At 48.3% G+C, this 19331-nt stretch overlaps 1 protein-coding gene across 1 annotated transcript; it reads left to right on the top strand.

Annotated features, from left to right (window-relative positions):
* Positions 1 to 7979: 7979 nt before the first annotated feature.
* Positions 7980 to 13858, top strand: CCL22 (C-C motif chemokine ligand 22). Its single transcript, XM_026011715.2, has 3 exons — positions 7980 to 8194; positions 9394 to 9517; positions 12135 to 13858. Exons 1-3 carry the CDS (start codon positions 8122 to 8124, stop codon positions 12217 to 12219), a joined length of 282 nt encoding a protein of 93 aa, XP_025867500.1. The 5' UTR covers positions 7980 to 8121; the 3' UTR covers positions 12220 to 13858.
* The last annotated feature ends 5473 nt before the right edge of the window (positions 13859 to 19331 follow it).

Here is a 19331-nt window from a genome sequence, read left to right as displayed (position 1 = left end):
TCCTTTTTAAGGCTGAATCATATTCTTTTTCTTTTTTTTTTTTAAGATTAATTTATCTGACAGAGAGAGCAAGAGAACACTATTAGGGGGAGCAGCAGAGACAGGGGGAAAAGCAGGCTCCCTGCTTCTATCCGGGGGCTCTATCTGAGGACTCTGGGATCATGACCTGAGTCAAAGGCAGATGCTGAACCCACTGAGCCACCCAGGCACTCCAAGGCTGAATCATATTCCATTATATGCATGTACTATATTGTGTTTATCTGTTCATCTGTCAGTGGATGTTTGAGTTGTCTCCACCTTTACATGTTTTGTTTATTTAAGATTTTATTTATTTATTTGTATATTTGAGAGAGAGAGAGACAGAGCATGAGCAGGGAGAGAGTCAGAGGCAGAGGGAGAAGCAGACTCCTCACTGTGCAGGGAGCCCAATGCAGGGCTCAATTCCACGACCCCAAGATCATGACCCAAGCTGAAGGCAGACACTCAACTGACTGAGCCACTCAGTTGCCCCCCTTTATGTGTTTTTTAATAAACAAAAATTAATTTAAATGAAGGAAGTTTGGGGAAAAGAGGATTTGATCTGGGAGCTTTCCAGAGCAAGCTCAGAAGGATAGGAGCCATATCAACTGCCCCTAAGCGGGGAGAAAACGTCCCTGTGGGCAACCGCCGGTGATTCCCACCTTCAGTCCTGAGAGGAACTCCCCTTTCCTTTCTTTGAAAGCGGGTCTCTTGAGTCCTGCCTGGGAATTGAACACTGTACCTGCCTCTACTCCTGCTCCAGGGAGGCTGATGGGCCCTGGGGTACAGAGGCCGGCTGGCTGCAGGTGTGGCTCACCTTACCTCCAAGCCCCAGGAAAACAGGGTGATGGGGTGGCAGAGGCTGAGCCAGCAGGAAGGGATTGGGGCCTCGCTGAGTCCCAGGGGATGCAGGTGCTCTCCAGGGGGAGCCCCTGAGCCCACCCCTGGAGGGGCCTCTGCCCTGGAGGGCCCCGTGTAAGAAAACCCCGGGTTCACATGAAGAACCACCAGACCGGTTCTTTGTCTGTCGCTTGCAATCTTCCAATGACAGTTAATTTTTCACAGGATGACTTCCACATTCAAAAAGTATTTCTTCTTTTCTCCTCATGTTTTTATTATGAAATATATTTTTTAAGATTTTGTTTATTTATTTATTTGAGAGAGAAAGAGAGAGAGCACACATGTATGCAGGGAGGGGGTTGTGGAGGAGCAGAGAGAGAAGGAAAGGTAGGGGAAAGAATCTGAAGCAGAATCCCAGCTGAGCACAGATCCCAAGGCAGGGCTCCATCTGATGAGCCAGGGATCATGACCTGAGCCAAAACCAAGAGTCAGAGACCCAACCGACTGAGCCACCCAGGTGCCCCATTATAAAACACTTAAAATACTCAGGAATTTTGTAGTTGAATGATGGCTAGCATATCCACCACCTAGCTGCAACATTGTTGATATTTTGCTATAATTGCTTTGTCTCTCTCTTTTCCTCTCTGGGATGTCAATATATATATATATATATATATACACACAAGTACATAGACATACACAACCATGTATGTGCACACACACATATGCACACACATATATGTAAGCATATAAACATATGTACCTATATACATGTGCATATACAAACACACCTATATGCATACACATGCATACAACATATATCTATATGCACTTACATATACACACATCAATATATACACACACATTGATATATACACATGTACACACACACACAAATATAGATTTCCCCTGAACATGAACTCTTCAAAAATAAGGTCATCATGGGGATGCCTGGGTGGCTCAGTGGTTAAGCGTCTGCCTGAGTGTCTGCTCAGGGCATGATGCCTCTCTCTATCTATGTCTCTTATGAATAAATAAATAAAATCTTAAAAAAAAAATAAGGTCACGATGACCTTCACCCCTAAATACTTTAGTATGCATCTCTTAAGAACAAGGACCTTCTCCTACACATTCTTAAAGTCTTTATTCCACCTAAGAAGATCATCAATAAAGTCCTAATATCATCTAGTATTTAAATTTCCCCATTTGTCCCCAAAATGTCTTTAAAAAAAAAAAGGATTTATTTATTTATTTATTTATGAGAGACACATACTGAGAGAGAGAGAGGCAGAGACATAGGCAGAGGGAGGCAGAGACATAGGCATAGGCTCCCTGTGAGGAGCCTGCTGTGAGACTTGATTCCACATCCCGAGATCACAACCTGAGCTGAAGGAAGGCACCCAACCACGGAGCTACCCAGGCTTCCCACCCAAAATATCTTGTATCGTTGTTTTTCCAAAACTAGGATTCAATCAAAGGCCACATACTGCACATATCAGGCTGTTATGTCTCTTAAATCTCTTTAACCTTAAATGTCTCTATCCACTTTTTTATTTTTAATATTTATTTTATTTATTTATTAAAGCTTTTATTTATTTATTTGGGAGAGACAGAACAGAGAGAAGCAGACTCCCCACTGAGCAGGGAGTCTGATGTGGGGCTTGGTCTGAGATAATGACCTGAGCCGAAGGCAGACACTTAACCAACGGAGCCAGCCAAGTGCCTTCCTGTCCATTTTTTTTCTAACAACATTGATGTTTTTTTGATCTCAGGACAGTTGTCTTGTAGAGGATCTGGAAGGTTCCTCTTTCTGGAGATGTCTATCTTCTCATGGGATCATTCATCTTCCCCTAGCCTCTTTCTTATAAACTGGAAGTTAGGATTAGAAGCTTGATTAGATTTTGGGTAACACCTTTTAAAAAAAAAAAAGACTTTAATTTTTAATTGTTTAAAAGACTTTATTTATTCATGAGCAACACAGAGAGAGGCAAAGACATAGGCAGAGGGAGAAACAGGCTCCTTGCAGGGAGCCGAATGTGGGTCTCGATCCCAGGACCTCAGGATCATGACCTGAGCCAAAGGCAGATGTTCAACCACTGAGCCACCTGGGTGCCCCAAGACTTTTAATTTTTTAGAGCAGTTTTAAGTTCACAGCAAAACTGAGAGGAAGGTACGGAGAATTTCCATATACCTTCTGGGCCATGCATGCCTAGCCTCCCGCATTATCAACATCCCCAACCAGAGTGGTCCATTTGTCACAACTGTGAACCTACATTGACACATCCTTATCATATAGTTTACATTACGGTTTACTCTTTTGGCTTTGCATTTCTATGGGTCTGGACAAAGATATGCTAATGACATGTATCCACGGAAGCAATTTCTCTACAAACACCTGCTCAGGGGCTTCTGGGTGGTGTTTAGTCTCTGCTTCTGTGTATTCTTCCAAAGTCTCTATGAGTAGGTACGAATGGGCTCCCTAGAGCCGCCGTAACCAAGTGGGCCTCAAACAACTAGAAATTTCTTGCCATCTAGTTCTGAAGGCGAGAAGTCAGTCAGAGTGTTTCCACTGCCCTAAAAGTCCTCTTGCTAAAAAAAAAAAAAAAAAGTCCTCTTGCTCTCCCTATTCATCTCTCCATCCCCATAACCCCATCAGCAAACACTGATCTTTTTACTGTGTCCATAGTTTTGTCTTTCCCAGAATGTCATATAGTCGGATTATACAATATGCCATCTTTTCAAATTGGCTTCTTTCACTTAGTAAGATTTAAGTAGATTTAAGACAACTCCATGTCTTTTTACGGCTTGGTAACTCATTAAAACTCATTTCTTTTTAGCGCTGAGTAGTAGTTCATTGTCTGGCTATGCCACAGTTTATCTGTTCCCCAATGAAGGACATCTTGGTTACCTCTGAGATTTGGCATTTATGACTATGAATGTAGGCTTTTGTGTGGGCATAAGTAACTTCTCTGGGTTAAATACCAAGGAGCATGATCACTGGATTCTGTGGTGAGAGTACGTTTAGGTTTTGTAAGCAACTGCCAAACTGCATTCTGGGGTGGCTGTGCCATTTTGCATCCCCACCAACAATCAATTGGAATTCCTGTTCCACATCCTCACCAGAATTTACTCTTGTCAGTGTTCCAGATTTTGGCCATTCCAATGACTATGTAGTGGTAACTCATTGTTGTTTTAATTTGCATTTTCCTGATGACGTATGATGCGGAACATCTTTTCAAATGCTTTTTAAAAATTATTTTTATTTTTAAAAGATTTATTTATTTATATGTTCATGTTAGACACACACACACAGAGAAAGAGAGGCAGAGACACAGGCAGAGGGAGAAGCAGGCTCCATGCCGGGAGCCCGATGCGGCACTCGATCCCGGGACTCCAGGATCGCGCCCTGGGCCAAAGACAGGCACTAAACCTAAACCCCTGAGCCACCCAGGGATCCCTCATATGCTTTTCTTTTAAAGATAGATTTATGTATGTATGTATGTATGTATGTATGTAATCTTTATACCCAAGGTGGGACTTGAACTCATGACCTGGAGATTAAGAGTTGCACATTCTGGGGCACCTGGGTGGCTCAGTGGTTGAGCATCTGCCTTTGTCTCAGGTTGTGATCCCAGGGCCCTGGGATTGAGTCCTGCATCAGGCTCCCCACAGGGAGTCTGCTTCTCCCTCTGGCTTCCCCCTCTGCCTCTCTCTCTGCATCTTTCATTAATAAAATCTTTTAAAAAAAAGTTGCACATTCCTCTGACTCACTTTTTTAATAGTTAAAATATATATAGCATAAAATTTACCATTGTAGCCATTTTTGAGAGTACAATTCAGTGGCATTAAGCACATTTATGTTGCTGTGCCCCCATCACCACCATCCATCTCCAGAACTTTTCCATCTTCTGGAACTAAAATGGGGCTCGTTAAACACCAACTATTCCCTCCTCCCTCCAGCCCCTGGCAACCATCATTCTACTGTCTGTGTCTATGAATTTGACTACTAGGAACCTTATAGAAGTGGAATCATACAGTATCTGTCCTTCTGCGACTGGCTTTGGATAACACCATTTGACACGAGGTCTTCCCAGGTGATACGGTACATCTCCATTGGGAGGCTCACGGGGATAGCAGCTGCCTCACCCTGCCTGCCAGCATCTCCTACTCGGCCCTAGCCACCTCCTGCTCCCTCCACCCCAAGCTGCTCAGCCCTCTCGGCCTGTCAGGGCCTTAAAAAAAATTATATATATATATATATACATGAGATAGAGGGATGCCTGGGTGGCTCAGAGGTTTGGCACCTGCCTTCAGCCCAGGGCCTGATCCTGGAGTCCTGGGATTGAGTCCCACGTCAGGCTCCCTGCTGGAGCCTGCTTCTCCCTCTGCCTATGTCTCTGCCTCTCTCTCTCTCTCTCTCTCTCTCTCTCTCTGTGTCTTTCATGAATAAATAAATAAAATCTTAAAAAGAGAGAGAGAGAGAGAGAGAAGAGAGCATGAGCATGGGGAGGGGCAAAGGGAGAGAGTGAGAATCCCAAGCAGACTGTATTAAACACTGAGCCTGAGGCGGGGCTCTATCTCACAACCTGTGGGTTCATGATCTGAGCCAAAATCAAGAGTCAGAGGCTCAACTGGCTGAGCAACCCAGGCGCCCCTTGCCTTGTGAAGTCCTTGGCACTTGCTCTTTCTTCCTGGCAGGCTCCTTGGTAGCTTGTGGATTTCAGCACAAATGTCACCTCCTCATAAAGGCCTTTACCGACAACCCAAAACTGCTTCCCTATTGTCACTGTCTCTTTTTCTCTGTTTGATTTTCTTCACGGCACTCACAATAGCCTGATATTACCCTGTTTGGTATTTGCCTGTTTCTCATTAGCCCCCAGGGTAAAATCTGCACTAGCAGGGACCTGTTCACTGCCATATCCCAGATCCTGGCCCTGTACCTGGCACATGACGGGGGCTTGTATTAGTTCCCTCTTGCTGCTGTAACAAATGACCACAAACTTAGTGGCTTTGAGCAACACAGATTCACTCTCTTACAGTTAGGAAGTCAGATGTCCTAAATCAGTTTCAGTGGACTGAAATTGAGATGTCAACAGGGCTGTGTTCCTTCCGGAAGCTCCTTGCCTTTTCCAGCTTCCAGAGACTTTCTGCAGGCTCATCAACCTCCATCTTCCAGACTTCAGCTTCTGACATTCCATCTGCTCTGAGTCTAACCCATTCTTATAATGATTCTGTGAGGACTTTGGGCTCACCCAGAAAATCCAGACAATCTCCTTATTTTACAGTCTTTAACTTTTTTAAAAAATATTTTATATATTTATTTGACAGAGAGAGAGAGCACAAACAGGGGGAGCAGCAGAATGAGAGGGAGAAGCAGCAGACTTCCTGCTGAGCAGGGAGCCCAACATGGGGCTCCATCCCAGGACCCTGGGATCATGACCTGAGGCGAAGGCAGAGTCTTAACTGAATGATCCACCCAGGCACTCCTACAGTCTTTAACATAAATACATCTGCAAAGTCCTTGTTATCATGTAAGATCACATATTCACAGATTTCAGGAACTAAGATGTGGACACATTGGAGGGAATGTTATTTTGTCTACTATAGGGTTTAATAAATATTTGTTGAATGAGTGAATGGTTGGATGTGGCCCTTTGCAAATGGAGTGTCAGGTCCTGAGTTTCTAAGCTGGCTCCATCACTTACTGGCTGTGTGACCTTGGGTAAGTCCCCTTGTTATCTGAGCCTCAGATTCTCCTTCATTGGATGTGTTCTGAGCACCCACCATGTACCCCACTCTTGATAGTCACTGGGGATGCCAAGACAGATATAAGCAGACCCTTGCCTTCCAAGAGTTCAGCTTCTGAGAAGGGGTCAAGAAAGAGAAAACCTGACAGAGTCTACCCAAGTCCACGTTCTAGGTCACCCTCCAGAACTTTCAAGTCCCGAGGGATGTGCTTACCTAGAAGGTGACATTTCAAATGGCACTTGGGGCACGAGTAGGAGTTTATGCGGTAGAGAAGTAGAAAGGGCACCGATGGTGAAGGACAGGTTGCAGAGCTCTTTGAGGAAGTGTGAGGAGTGTGGTGTGATCCCTTAGGGGGGAGAGACCAGTGTGGGAGGGAGTATCTCTGGGAAGGGGGCCCCAAGGGCCATAGTAAGGACCTTGAGCTCTGCCCTTGGGTCAAAGAGTCACAGAAGCGTTTTGAAGCAGGAGAGAGGCCTGTGCCACTTTCAATCTGGGCCGTTCTGGCCACTGTGGCATGGACAGGGGATTGAGAGCCAACATCCAAGTCCAAGGTGGAGGCGGCCTGGACTGGGCAGGAGCAATGGGGATAGAAGACAGGAGATCCAAGAGAAACATAGGAAGTAGGGGCACCTGGGTGGCTCAGTGGTTGAGCATCTGCCTTTGGCTCAGGGGGTGATCCCGGGGTCCTGGCATTGAGTCCCACATTGGGCTCCCTGCGGGCAGCCTGCTTCTCCCTCTGCCTATGTCTCTGCCTCTCTCTCTGTGTCTCTCATGAATAAATAAATTTAAAAAAGAGAGAGAGAGAAACGTAGGAAGCAGAATCAGCAGGATATGGCGAGAGGTGAGGAAAAGCCTGGAGACAGTTGGGAAGGAAGAACAGGCAAGATGGAAGTGTGTGGAAGCTCTTTGCAACCGTGGAGGGGTTCATGAATTAGCCTAAGTCAGGATTGTGTGAGAAGCCCTGGAAGATGCTGGTGGGAGCCAGAGAAGCCAGCCTGAAGAGTTCTTGTTTGGAAGGAAGATCCATGATGCAGATCATCAAGGCTACAGACACCTCCATTCTGGGTGAAGGTTTAGGACTGGCCAGCCCCCATCCCCATTCACACTGCCTTATGAGCAACTTCTGAGGGAAATAGGTACGGCTGTGAAAGCATCACCCCCATTTCCAGATGGGCAAACTGATTCCCAGAGACATCCAGTGCTGTGGTGAAGGCCCTACAGTGAGGACACACAGGTCCCTGAGAGGCCCAGCTCAAGGGGGATTTTGCAAATCTCTTGAGACTCAGAGGAAAGGACAAGTTGGGGGTCCCCTCTGAGCTGTTCCCAGCCACAGAGAATTTCCTTTTATTTGGAGGAAGCAGGAGTTCTTCTTTCATAACGTGAATGTCACCGATTCAGAGCCCACCAGTGACTAAGAGCGTCTGAGACTTGTGGGTGTAGCAAGTGTTTAAATACCAAGCCTTCCTGTCATCCGGTGATTGCAGACACCTGGGCTAGGCGACCAAGGACAAGAGCATGGCCAGCCTGAAGACTCCGCTCCTGGCTGCCCTTGTCTTCCTTGTTCTGACACTTCAAGCGACTGAGGCAGGTAGGCTGGGGAGAGGGAGGACTCCCCGCAGAGGCCAGGGTCAGGCACTACGGTATCTTCTTCACGAAGCAGAGAGAGCACTGGATGGAGAGAGGATGACCCCGGTCTGCTGCTGGCTCTGGCCTAGGCACAGCTGTTTCTCTGGGCCTCGGTTTACACATCTGTGAAATGGGTAGTCTCGCAGGCTTGGAGTCCAGGATCTGTCTCACCTGGGTTGGGGGGTTGTGGTGGGCATGGCCTGGGGTCCTCTATTACAGAGAGCTTAAGCACAGGACCCTTGGGGTGTGAGAGGGAGCCACCAAAGGGGGCCATGTGGGATGGGAAAAGACAGGAGCTGGGGTGAGGGATATTCCCTGGGAAAGCTGGTCCTGCTCTCCTACCACCTCATTTTTGCTCCACAACCTGCCCTCAACACTGAGTCCGTATCTTCTCTTCTCCATCGCAGCATAAATCCTCCTACCCTGTGTTGGGTCAGGAGTCAGGCAACTAGGAACAATAATTGCTCAGTTTGGGGGTTTCCCGGGAGCTTTCCCTGCATTAAGGGCCCCACTGATTTGGTACTATCATCACCCCTCTGGTTGGAGGAGGCAAGCGGGCCTCAGAGATGTTAAGTGATTTCCCCACGGTGGCCTGGTGACTCGGCGCAGAGCAGGGCTCAAACCCAGGGCTATGCAACTGGACTCTGCTCGAGTCCTTACCCTGACTCTCCAGACTCAGGGTGTATGACTCTGGGGAAGCCCTCCCCCTCTCCGGACCTCAGCCTCCCCCACGGGCACCACGAAGCCTGGAGTAGGTGTGAGCTGAGGCCGACTTCTCTGATGGCCTGGGGACCCGTCAAGCTTGGCTGATCCAGGGGGGCTGGGGCTGGGCACCGGGCGCTACGGACAAGCTCCGGGTGCTGCCCCCGGCGCCGCCCTCACCGTGGAGCGTACAGCCCGTTCCTGTGCAGAGTGTCGGGTCCCACGGAGAAGCCTAGGGCTTCGTCCACTCTCAGGCCCTGTGAATCCCTCTAACCTCGAGCTGCCTCACCCAGATTGGGCCTCAGTGCTCCTCGGAGACCCCGAGAGTGAGGACTTTGAGGGCCCAGAGCTTCCCCCAACACCAAACTTCCAAATGAGAATAGAAGTGCTCACTCAGAGCTTGGGGGCCGAGGGCGACCTGTCCGAGCCCAGAATCTTCTGAGCTCCTCGCTCCTGCAGGTCCTTATGGTGCCAACGTGGAAGACAGTATCTGCTGCCGGGACTACATCCGTCACCCTCTGCCCCTGCGTATGCTGAAGTATTTCTACTGGACTTCAGACTCCTGCCGGAGGCCTGGCGTGGTGTGAGTATGAGCTGGGGAGACAGGGCCTTGCCTTGGAGATCCTGCCAGGTTTGGGCCAGGAAGGCCCAGGAGCAGGTGGGGGGGCAGACCCAGGGACGGGAGGAGTGCAGCTGACCTCCATCCTGGAAACGGCTCAGCCCAGGCTTGGGTGTACAAAACAAAAACAATCGTGTGCTCATTCAACAAATATCATTGGGTGCCCACTGGGTGCCAGGTGGCGTGCTGCGGAGCTGAATGAGCTGGGCGCCGGCTGTCAGTACACACGGTAGAGTGCGTGTGGGCAGTGCAGAGCTGTGGAGTGGGGTGCAGGCGACCGGCAGCGTGCCCAGAACCTCTGAGTCAGCAGCAACGCTCCCACCGGAAGCATCTGGAATCCTCCCCAGCGCCCTGGGAGTTTTTCAAGGCAGCCCATTCTTACCCGACGAATATTGAGCTGACAGCGAGTGCATTCTATGGCCACGGGTGGTTCCTACTGTGCAAACGGGTAACCCTCACAGCCGTCCTACGTCCCACAGGGAGTGCAGAGTGCGAGGAGTGCGATCATTTGCATTTTGCAGATGGAGATACAGGTGCAGGGAGGGGAAGTGGTTTGCTCCAGCCTGGCCTGCTAGAACCAGGACTCCTGGGTCCCCGTTCAGGGCTTTCTCCTGTGGTTCTTGTTCTTCTTTGCCTCTTTCCCCCGACATCTTTGCTTTCTTTTCCTTGGCCTGGAGCCTGGGCCGGTGCCTGCCACTGGCAGGGTGATGTCCTGTCCTGGGGGCAGCCCCTCCGGCTGCTGCTCCAGATCCTCCAGACTGCCACCTGCCAACCCGCTCACTGGGGTGTCTGGGCCTGGGGCCTCATGGTCCCCTTTGGGTTTCCATCATCTTCTTATCTTCCTCCTCCTTACTTATCATCCATCCCTCACAGGGGTCTGTGGGTGAATAACAAAGAGGGCTGAAATGAGTTTGTATAATTTCAACCCTGAACCTCAGTTCTCCCATTAGTATAACAGCAGTGGTCAGCTCGCTCTATCTATCTATTATCTATCTATCTATCTATCTATCTATCTATCTATCTATCTATCTATTTTTAAGGATTTGACTTTTAATGAATCTCTATACCTAATGTGGGGCTCGAACTCACAACCCCGCAATCAAGAGTCTCATGCTCCTCCAGCCAAGCCTGTCTGGCGCCCCTCCTTCATTTATTTTTATTTATCAAACATGTGAAGAGTGCTTGCTAAGTGCTAGGCACTGTTATAAACACTTTATAGTTATTAACTCATTTAATCCTTGAAACAACCCTATGTTGTAGGTACTGCTATGATCCCTTTTTGACAGGTGAGGAAAGGGGCACAGGGAGGTTATGGGACCTCTTGAGCAGCACGGTGTACACTAATAGTAAGTGGAGGGTGTAATGCTCAGTGTCTGGCATATAATAGATGCTCAGTAGAAGACAGCTCCTGTGATTACTAGATTTTGAGCCATTCTGGAAAAAATGTGTCTTGACAAATGGGGACTCAGAGAGGGGCTGAGTCTTGCCCAGTGTCACACAGCAGCTAGGGCAGGCTGCCTACGTGGCCAAGATCAACACTGCTGCCTTCTTTGTTCTTTCTGTTCATTGGTTGTCGTGGAGTGGGGGCAGGTCAGACGGGCAAGGGGTGCCGGAGCTTCCAGGCCCCGTGGACAGGCTCTCGAGAGGCAGGAAGGGAGTTGGGCTGTGGGGATGTCTCTGACCTTGGCCAGCTTTAAGTCCGCTCCTGCCAACAATGGCTGAGACAGAGTGAGCCAGGAGCCTAGCCTGGTACTTAACACACCTTGGGCAAGGGCAGGAGTCTTAGCCTGCTTTTGCTGTGTGCACCTGGGTCAGTGCCTACCTCCCTTCTCTGTGCTTCAGGCCCCCAGGAGGCACAGTGAATCACATCTTACCACCTCTGGCACTCAGGCAAGCTGCTTTACCCCTTTGGGCCTCACTTTCTTCACCTGTGAAATGGGTAGACTAATAGGGCCTCATAGGATTTATTAAGAACATCATTGTTAAAAGTTTGGGCCAGCTCCTGGTGCCGTTACAGAGCACTACTCGCTGTTGTGCACTGTTCTGAGCACTTCAGTTTATCTTAACTCGTCTAACCTTCATTCAAATCCTATGAGGTTGGATCTCAATTATCATCCTCATTTTATGAATGAGAAACGAACAGACTTGCCAGTGATGGACAAGCTAGGATTTTAACCTAGATAGGTTGACTCCAAAATTCACACTCTTGGCTACTACCCAATATTCTCTCTCCCAAGGCAATGTCAGCAATGGTCATGAGACTCCTGGGTATTTTATTCCCTGGCCTGACCTGGCACTCAAGCCTGGGGCTGAGGAACTGAGAATCCAGGAAGTCTTAGCTGTTCTTTCTCCCCTCTCCTCCCCTGAAGAAGTGTGGTTGCAAACAGCAGGGGCCTCATGAATGTTGAACCACTCTATATAGCAGGTACTCCTACATAGGGCAAGTGCCTCATAAATGCTAAGCGACTGTATAGTGGGCGTCTCTGCATACAGTAAGTGACTCATAAATGCTAAGCTTCCAGAGAAGGGCTGTGGCATCCTTGCTGCATGCTAACACTCCCTAATTCCTTCCTCCTTCCAGCTTCCTAACTGTCAAGGATCGGGAGATCTGTGCTGACCCCAGATTGCCCTGGGTGAAGAAGCTTCTCCAGAAGCTGGACCCATGAGGAAGGGCTCTGCCCTGAAGACCATGGCCTTGGCTCCACCAGGAAGGCTCGGAGAGCCCCGTCTCCCGGCCATTACAGCTGCCCTGCAACACAAGCCTATGCCAACAAATCTCTCTGCCATCTTTTGTCTCTGTCCCTGAAGCTGTCACCCTCAGACGAGCTTCCACACTGTCACTTGTCTCCCTCCAACCCGTCCTCTGCCCCGCCATAGCCAGAGAGGCCACAATCCTGGTCAGTCACCCCCTGACTCAAAACCCTCCTATGGCTCCCCATTGCCCCAAGCTGAGGTGAAAGCTCCGGAGCCCGGCACCCTAGTCTCCAGCCCTGCCTTACTTCCCTTCACACATGTTGGACTCCAGCTCCCTGTTCTCCAAACCCAGGCCAAACATTTCCACTTCCAGGTCTTTTTCCAGACTCCTCTGATGCCCGGAATGTCTCCCTGTCACCTGCACATGTCCAACCCTCCAGGCGCTCCAAGGTATCGTGCATCCCAGGCAGCCAGCCATTGAGTTTTATTTTTCAGATGTCCCCTCACCCTCTGCTCCCACTTAACAGCCCTGATCACAGTCTGTCCAGAACTCTCAGAACTTGGAGGCCTGTTGTCCAGCCCCATTGGTTGGACTAAGGTCCCATGCCTGAGTTACTTTGTCTCCTGGCCTCTAACACAGAGTACAGAGCACAGGGGCTGGCTCAGAATCAGGGCTCAACGGATGGCTACAGACTGAATCAATAAAAGCATGTTCCTCTCCCACTCCCACCCACCAAAAGCCCTCACGCATCATTACGGAGACTCGAGTTCATCTAGAAAGCAGCCTGCTGAGTCAACTGTGAAGCCAGATTCACCTTTCTTCCCCATTTTATTTATGCATCGGATCTCTTTACTCTTCTTGTTTCCCTCTGGTCTTGACCACTCCTTCAACCTCCAACACCCAGGCCTGACCCCTTCAGAGTCCCCCACTTTTCCTTTCTCCTTTCCCAAATAACCAGTAACTGAATTTTTACTATGGTGTAAATGACTACCCTTGGCTTGATATTAACAGGCTCTAGCTGTATTTCTATAGGAAAAGAGAGCAAATGCTTAAGAGGCCAGGTGGTTGAGTGGAAGAATTTTAGGAACTATGTGGGAGGGGGACAAGGTGGAAATTTTCTGGCCCTGGGACTGTGCAGGGGATAGTTAAGTGAAAGACCCTTAGATGGAGATTGTTCTCAGGTGGCAGGGGTCAGCATAAGGACTAGGATTGAGGATTATCTGCACTTACTTGGGGACAATAGATTTACCAGGCAAAAGAAATAGCCTTTAAATGTGCTTGTTTCTTACCGAGGAAGCTTGGGGCAGTTCAGCAGGATGGTTATCGCTGTGTGTTCTGAGAAGATCATTGAACCTCTCTGATCCTCACTTGAGAATGAGAATACCCATTTTATGGGATTGCTGTGGGGCTCAGGTCCAAGACATGGGGAATAAAACTTAGTGTCTTCCCTGGAGCCCAGGATCATCTGCCCACCATGGACACTGCAAGTGTTAACCTGCTCGCTGCCCATGCACAGGGCCCTCAAGCATCTTGGGATCCCCACCACCACCACTGCTCCTGTCCTGCCCTTCTCTCTCAGGCCTCCTGAAATAATAAATTCTCTACAACCATATCTGTTTGGTTTCGTGGCATATACTGTCCCGGTATGGGGGAGGGGATGCCTTCCCCCCACCCCACATCCCAATGGGGAAGCCCTTAACAATACTGACATGGGAGCTGGCTTGCCCAAGGTCACCCTGGGAGGTGGTGGGGAGCCAGGGTGAGACATGAGGACCTGGGGAGTAGCTGTGTGGGTGCCAAACCCCAGATATTTGTACATGAGTTCTGGCCCCTGACAAACCTCTTGTCAGGAGGACGGAAGAAATCACTCATTCAGTCCTCTAGAGTTTTAGGCAGAATGTTCACTCCTTCATTCAGTGATTCAACAACCCAGCCTCAACCTTTCCCCTTTTAAGTGTCAACACAGAGGAGGAGGAGGGCGTATTAGTCAGGAAAGGCTGCTTCCTGCAGCAAACAACTCCAAAATCTCAGTGGTTCAATTCCACACAAGCTTTTTCTTCTCAAGTGACATCTGATCCTGGTCTGTGGTCATTCAGGGACCCAGTCTCCTTCCTTCTCATGGCCTCACCGTCCCCCAGGGCCTGGACTCCTCTCCATCATCCTGCACATGGGGAAAGAGAATGCAGCCAGGGGGATCCCTGAGTGGCTCCGTGGTTTAGCGCCGCCTTCAGCCCAGGGCGTGATTCTGGAGACCCGGGGTAGAGTCCCACCTTGGGCTCCCTGCAGGGACCCTGCTTCTCCCTCTGCCTGTGTCTCTGCCTCTCTCTCTGTGTCTCTCATGAATAAATAAATAAAATCTTAAAAAAAAAAAAAAAAAGAATGGAGCTAGGCCAGGAAGTGGGGCTCCTGGCTTCGGTCTGCCTGCCTTTGGCAGAACTCAGTCACATGGCCACCCTGACCAAAGGGGATGCCGGGAAGTACAGCCAAGCTGTGTGTCTGGGAGAAGAGGGAGTGGGTATGGGGAGCATCTAGTTCATGTGGTGCGAACTTCTCTGGACTCTCAAATGGGCCCGCTTTCCTAGAGTTCTAGACATAGCTCATTCTGTCAAAACAACAAAAAAGGACTCCTCTGTCCTTGGGACATCTTTATTATGTCAGTTTAAATATCGCTCCATAGACATCTTGGCACAAGTGACCTTTGCTCCTGTTCAGATCTGGCTCTCACAGTGGGATTCCAGGGCAATAGCTTCAGACACCAAGAGGCAGGGAGAAGTATCGAGAAGGGCATATGTTGTGGATTCAGTCACAGAACTTTCACTGACTGGGTGTCTGGAACAAGTTGCTTGGTGTCTATGAGCCTCAATTTCTCCCTCTGTGAACAGAGAGCAATAAAAGCAGATATCAGTGTATGAGGTGGTGAGAATCCAGTGAGATAAGAAGGTACAGACAGCCTAATAACAAAAGGGGCAAAGGCTTGAATATATATTTCTCCAAAGAAGATATTCAAATAGTCAACAAGCACATGCAAAGATGCCCAACATCACGAATCACCAGGAAAATGCAAATCAAAACCACAATGTGATACCATTTCTCAACCATCAGGATGATTGTTATAAAAAAGACAACAGGGCACCTGGGTGGCTCAGTAGGTTAAGCGTCTGCATTTGGCTCAGGTCATAGTCCTGCATTGGGCTCCTTGCATGGCGGGGAGCCTGCTTCTCCCTCTGCCTCTGCCTGCCGTTCCCCCTTCTTGCGCTCTCTCTCTCTCTTTCTGTCAAATAAATAAATAAAAATAAAATCTTAAAAAAAAAGACAAACAATGGAGCATGACTCTTGATCTTGGCTGTAAGTTCAAGTCCCATGTGGGGTGTAGAGATTACTTAAAAATAAAATCTTAAAAAAAGAAAAGATGAACAAGATTAGTGAGCATCTGGAGAAATTGAAACCCCTGTGCATCGTTGGTGAGAGTATAAAATGGAGCAGTCACTGTGGAAAATAGTATGGTGGTTCCTCAAAAAAATAAATGTGGAATTACCATATGATCCAGGCATCTTACTTCTGGGGATATATGCAAAAGAATTGAAAGCAGGGACTTGAAGAGATATTTGTACATTTGTGTTCATAGCCGCATTCCCCACAATAACCAAAAGGTGGAAACAACCCAAATGTCTGGTGAATGGAGAAGCAAAACATGGAACACCCACACAATGGAATATTATTCAGCCATAAAAAGGAAGGAAATGCTGACACCTGCTACAACCTGGATGAACCTTGAGGACATTATGATAAATGAAATAAGCCAGTCACAGACAAATACTGTAGGATCCCTACAGTAGTGAAACTTATGGAGACAGAGTAGACTGGTGTCTTCCAGGGGCTAGGATGGGAGGAGGAAGAGGGAGTTATTGTTTGATGGGTCCCACGTTTCAGTTTTGCAAGATAATAAAGTTCTAAAAATGAGTGGTGGTGATGGTTGCATGATGCTGTGAATGTACTTAATGTCACTGAACTGAACAGTTGGAAATGGTTAAAAAGGTACATTTGAGGATATGGATATTTCATCACAGTATAAAAGAAGGTGTGGCCAGGCAGGTGCACAAACAGGGGAAGGGCCAAGTGCCTGTGAGCAGCTCTTCTTATAGACTAAAAGAAGTGGGGTGAGATGAGGAAGAAGTAGGCAGCACTGTTCCCCAGGGGCCCTGGAGGTGGCTACCTCACTGGCCACCCTGTCCCTCCTACCATCCTGGGGTCTCACAGGAGTGCCCCTGGCTCCCCTCCCTGCTCCCTACAACAGTTTCCATTCTGCTTTGGGGCCCAGGGGAGTTCCTGCTCCCTGGGGCACCGAGGGAGGCTCGAAAATGGCCCCAGGAAGGCATGGGCAGGGATGCCCTGACCCCTCCTCTCCACCAATCCCCAAGGAAACCCTTTCTCTTGCTGCCCCGTGCTGTTCTGATTGTTGTTCTAGTTATTCCTCAGCTCAGAACCTCCCCAGCTCCCCTCTGCCCCCATACGGGACTCTCATTCTTCATTCTAGTTTCCACGCATCCAATGGCAGCCTCCCTGCCCGCTTCTTCCTCAAGGCCAAAGGCCTCAGACCAGTCCCCAATTCCCTCTTTACCTTGGTTAGGTTTTTCCCTTTGCCTGGAACAATATATCAAAATCCTACCCGTCTGCACAGGGCAGGTTACTTACAAATCGTAGAGGTGTTAACATTTCTCCAGCAAGAGAGGTAGGGTTGGCTGCTCATCAACGCACCACGAACAGCAGAACAACCCGTCTGCCATGCAAGGTGAAGTACAGAATATTACTCGCACCAGATTCTTGCCAAGAATATGTAGCCAGAATTTAATCAAGTCTGTGGATCTAAGTCTGGTTTATAGGAAGAGCATGGGTTCAGAGAATGAATTATATGGCATCACAAGGAAACCACTTAGATAAATTAAGAATGGACAGTGGCAACAGTCTTGAAACTCTTCAGAAAGGCAATGCCATGAGAAATGAGCAGGAGGTCTGTTGTAGACTGAAAGGAAATGTCATCTGCGAGGCATAAACCTAGATAAGATACTGGTTCAAAAAATAAAAGTAAGAGAAAAGGAGGGAAGGAAAAGAAGGAGGAAGAGACAGAGAAAGAAGGAAAGAAGGATGGTGAACCTATAAAATACATCTTGGGGACAATGGAGAAATTTGATTATTAACTGAATATTACACAACATATAGGAGTGATTCTTAATTTTGTTAGTACACATGTATTTTAAGGATTTTATTTATTTATTCATGAGAGACACAGCAAAAGAGGTAGAGACATAGGCAGAGGGAGAAACAGGCTCCATGCAGGGAGCCCAACGTGGGACTCGATCTCAGGACCCTGGGATCACGCCCTGAGCCAAAGGCAGACGCTCAACCATCGAGCCACCCAGGTACCCCAATTTTGTTAGTCTATTTATGTAAGACAGTGTGTCTTTATTTTTTTAAAGATCTTATTTATTCATGAGAGACACACAGAGAGAGGCAGAGACACAGGCAGAGGGAGAAGCAGGCTCCCTGTGGGGAGCTCAATGCAGGACTTGATCCCAGGACCCTGGGAACATGCCCTGAGTCAAAGGCAGCCGCTCAACCACTGCGCCACCCAGGTGCCCCGACAGTGTGTCTTTAGACTATGAAGATGCATGCTGAAGGCTTTAGGGATGATTTGCTTTGAAATGGCTTGGCAAAAACAAAAACAAAAAACAGAACAAAGCAAATAGGGGAAAATACTAATCATTGAATTTAAGTGCCAGAGAAAGGAAAGGTCTTTGCTCCATTCCATTCATTCATTCTAATAATTAGAATTATTGTTTATGATTTTTTAAAGTTTATTTTAATTTTTTAAAATATTTTATTTTATTATTATTTATTTATTTATTCATAAGAGACAGAGAGAGAGGCAGAGATACAGGCAGAGGGAGAAGCAGGCTCCATGCCGGGAGCCTGATGTGGGACTCGATCCCCGGCCTCCAAGATCACACCCTGGGCTGAAGGTGGCTTTTTTGAGAGAGGGGGTGCTTGAGCAGGGAGGGGGGAGGGGCAGAGTGGGAGAGTGGGAGAGTGGGGGGGAGGGAGAGAGAGAGAGAGAGAGAGAGAGAGAGGGAGAATCTCAAGCAGGTTCCACACCCAGCACAGAGTCCGACATGGGTTTTGATCCCAGGACCCTGAGATCATGACCTGAGCCCAAATCAAGAGTCGGATGCTTCAGCAACTGAACCACCCAATTGCCTCTGTTTGGAATTTCTGAAATAATAGCGTAAAAGAAAGAAAGCAAAATTCTGCCCATCTTCTGATCAAAACATCATCTTTCACTCCTGGTTACCTTGATTTCTGGACAAGAATAAAGGCCTCTGTCCCTCTCCTAGACCCACAGCCTTCGAGTCTCTGGTAGGACTGCTCTCTCTTATTGAGCTGGAGCTCCTTGGAGCAAGAACCCGTTGTATTTGCCATTGAGTCTCCGGTCTCAACCATGGTGCCAGGCACATACCAGGGCTTAACAGCAAACACTAAGGGGTTCTGCATGCCAGGCACTGTGAAAGTCATCAGTTTTATGGACCCTCCCCCCAAGTGAATGAGTGGATGAAGTGGCTATTAGCATCCCATTCTACAGATGGGGAAGCTGAGGCTCAGAGAGGTTAAGTGACTTGCCAAAGGTGAACCTTCTCCTAAGTGGTGGAGTCACATTTGGCTCTAGGCCTTGGCTGACCCGAAAGCCAAGTTACTGTGTCCAAAATGAATAATCTAAACTCAGTCCTTAACACCTTGATAAGCTAGGTGGGGCTGACCACTCCAACTTTGTGGGGTCAGGAGGTGGGCCAGAAGGGGGTAGGGGATGTCCCCAAGGGCTGAACAAGGAAGAGCACAGTTGTACTTTATGTTTTGACACCATATGGGCATAAACTCACTTAGTTCTCAACTGTCCTCATGGTGGGGATGAAGGGAGGTGGTGTAGCCTTGTGGTCATGAGCTCAGACTCCAAGGCCAATGGCTGGGGCAAAGCCAGGTTCCCCCACTTCTTGGCTGGTAATCCTCAGAAAATTACTTACTTCATGCATTCCT

The sequence above is a fragment of the Vulpes vulpes genome, chromosome 2 (assembly GCF_048418805.1).
Source record: "Vulpes vulpes isolate BD-2025 chromosome 2, VulVul3, whole genome shotgun sequence".
Taxonomy (NCBI): Eukaryota; Metazoa; Chordata; class Mammalia; order Carnivora; family Canidae; genus Vulpes; species Vulpes vulpes.
Note: the sequence above shows the minus strand (reverse complement) of the source record. Positions and strands in the feature narration are given on the sequence as shown.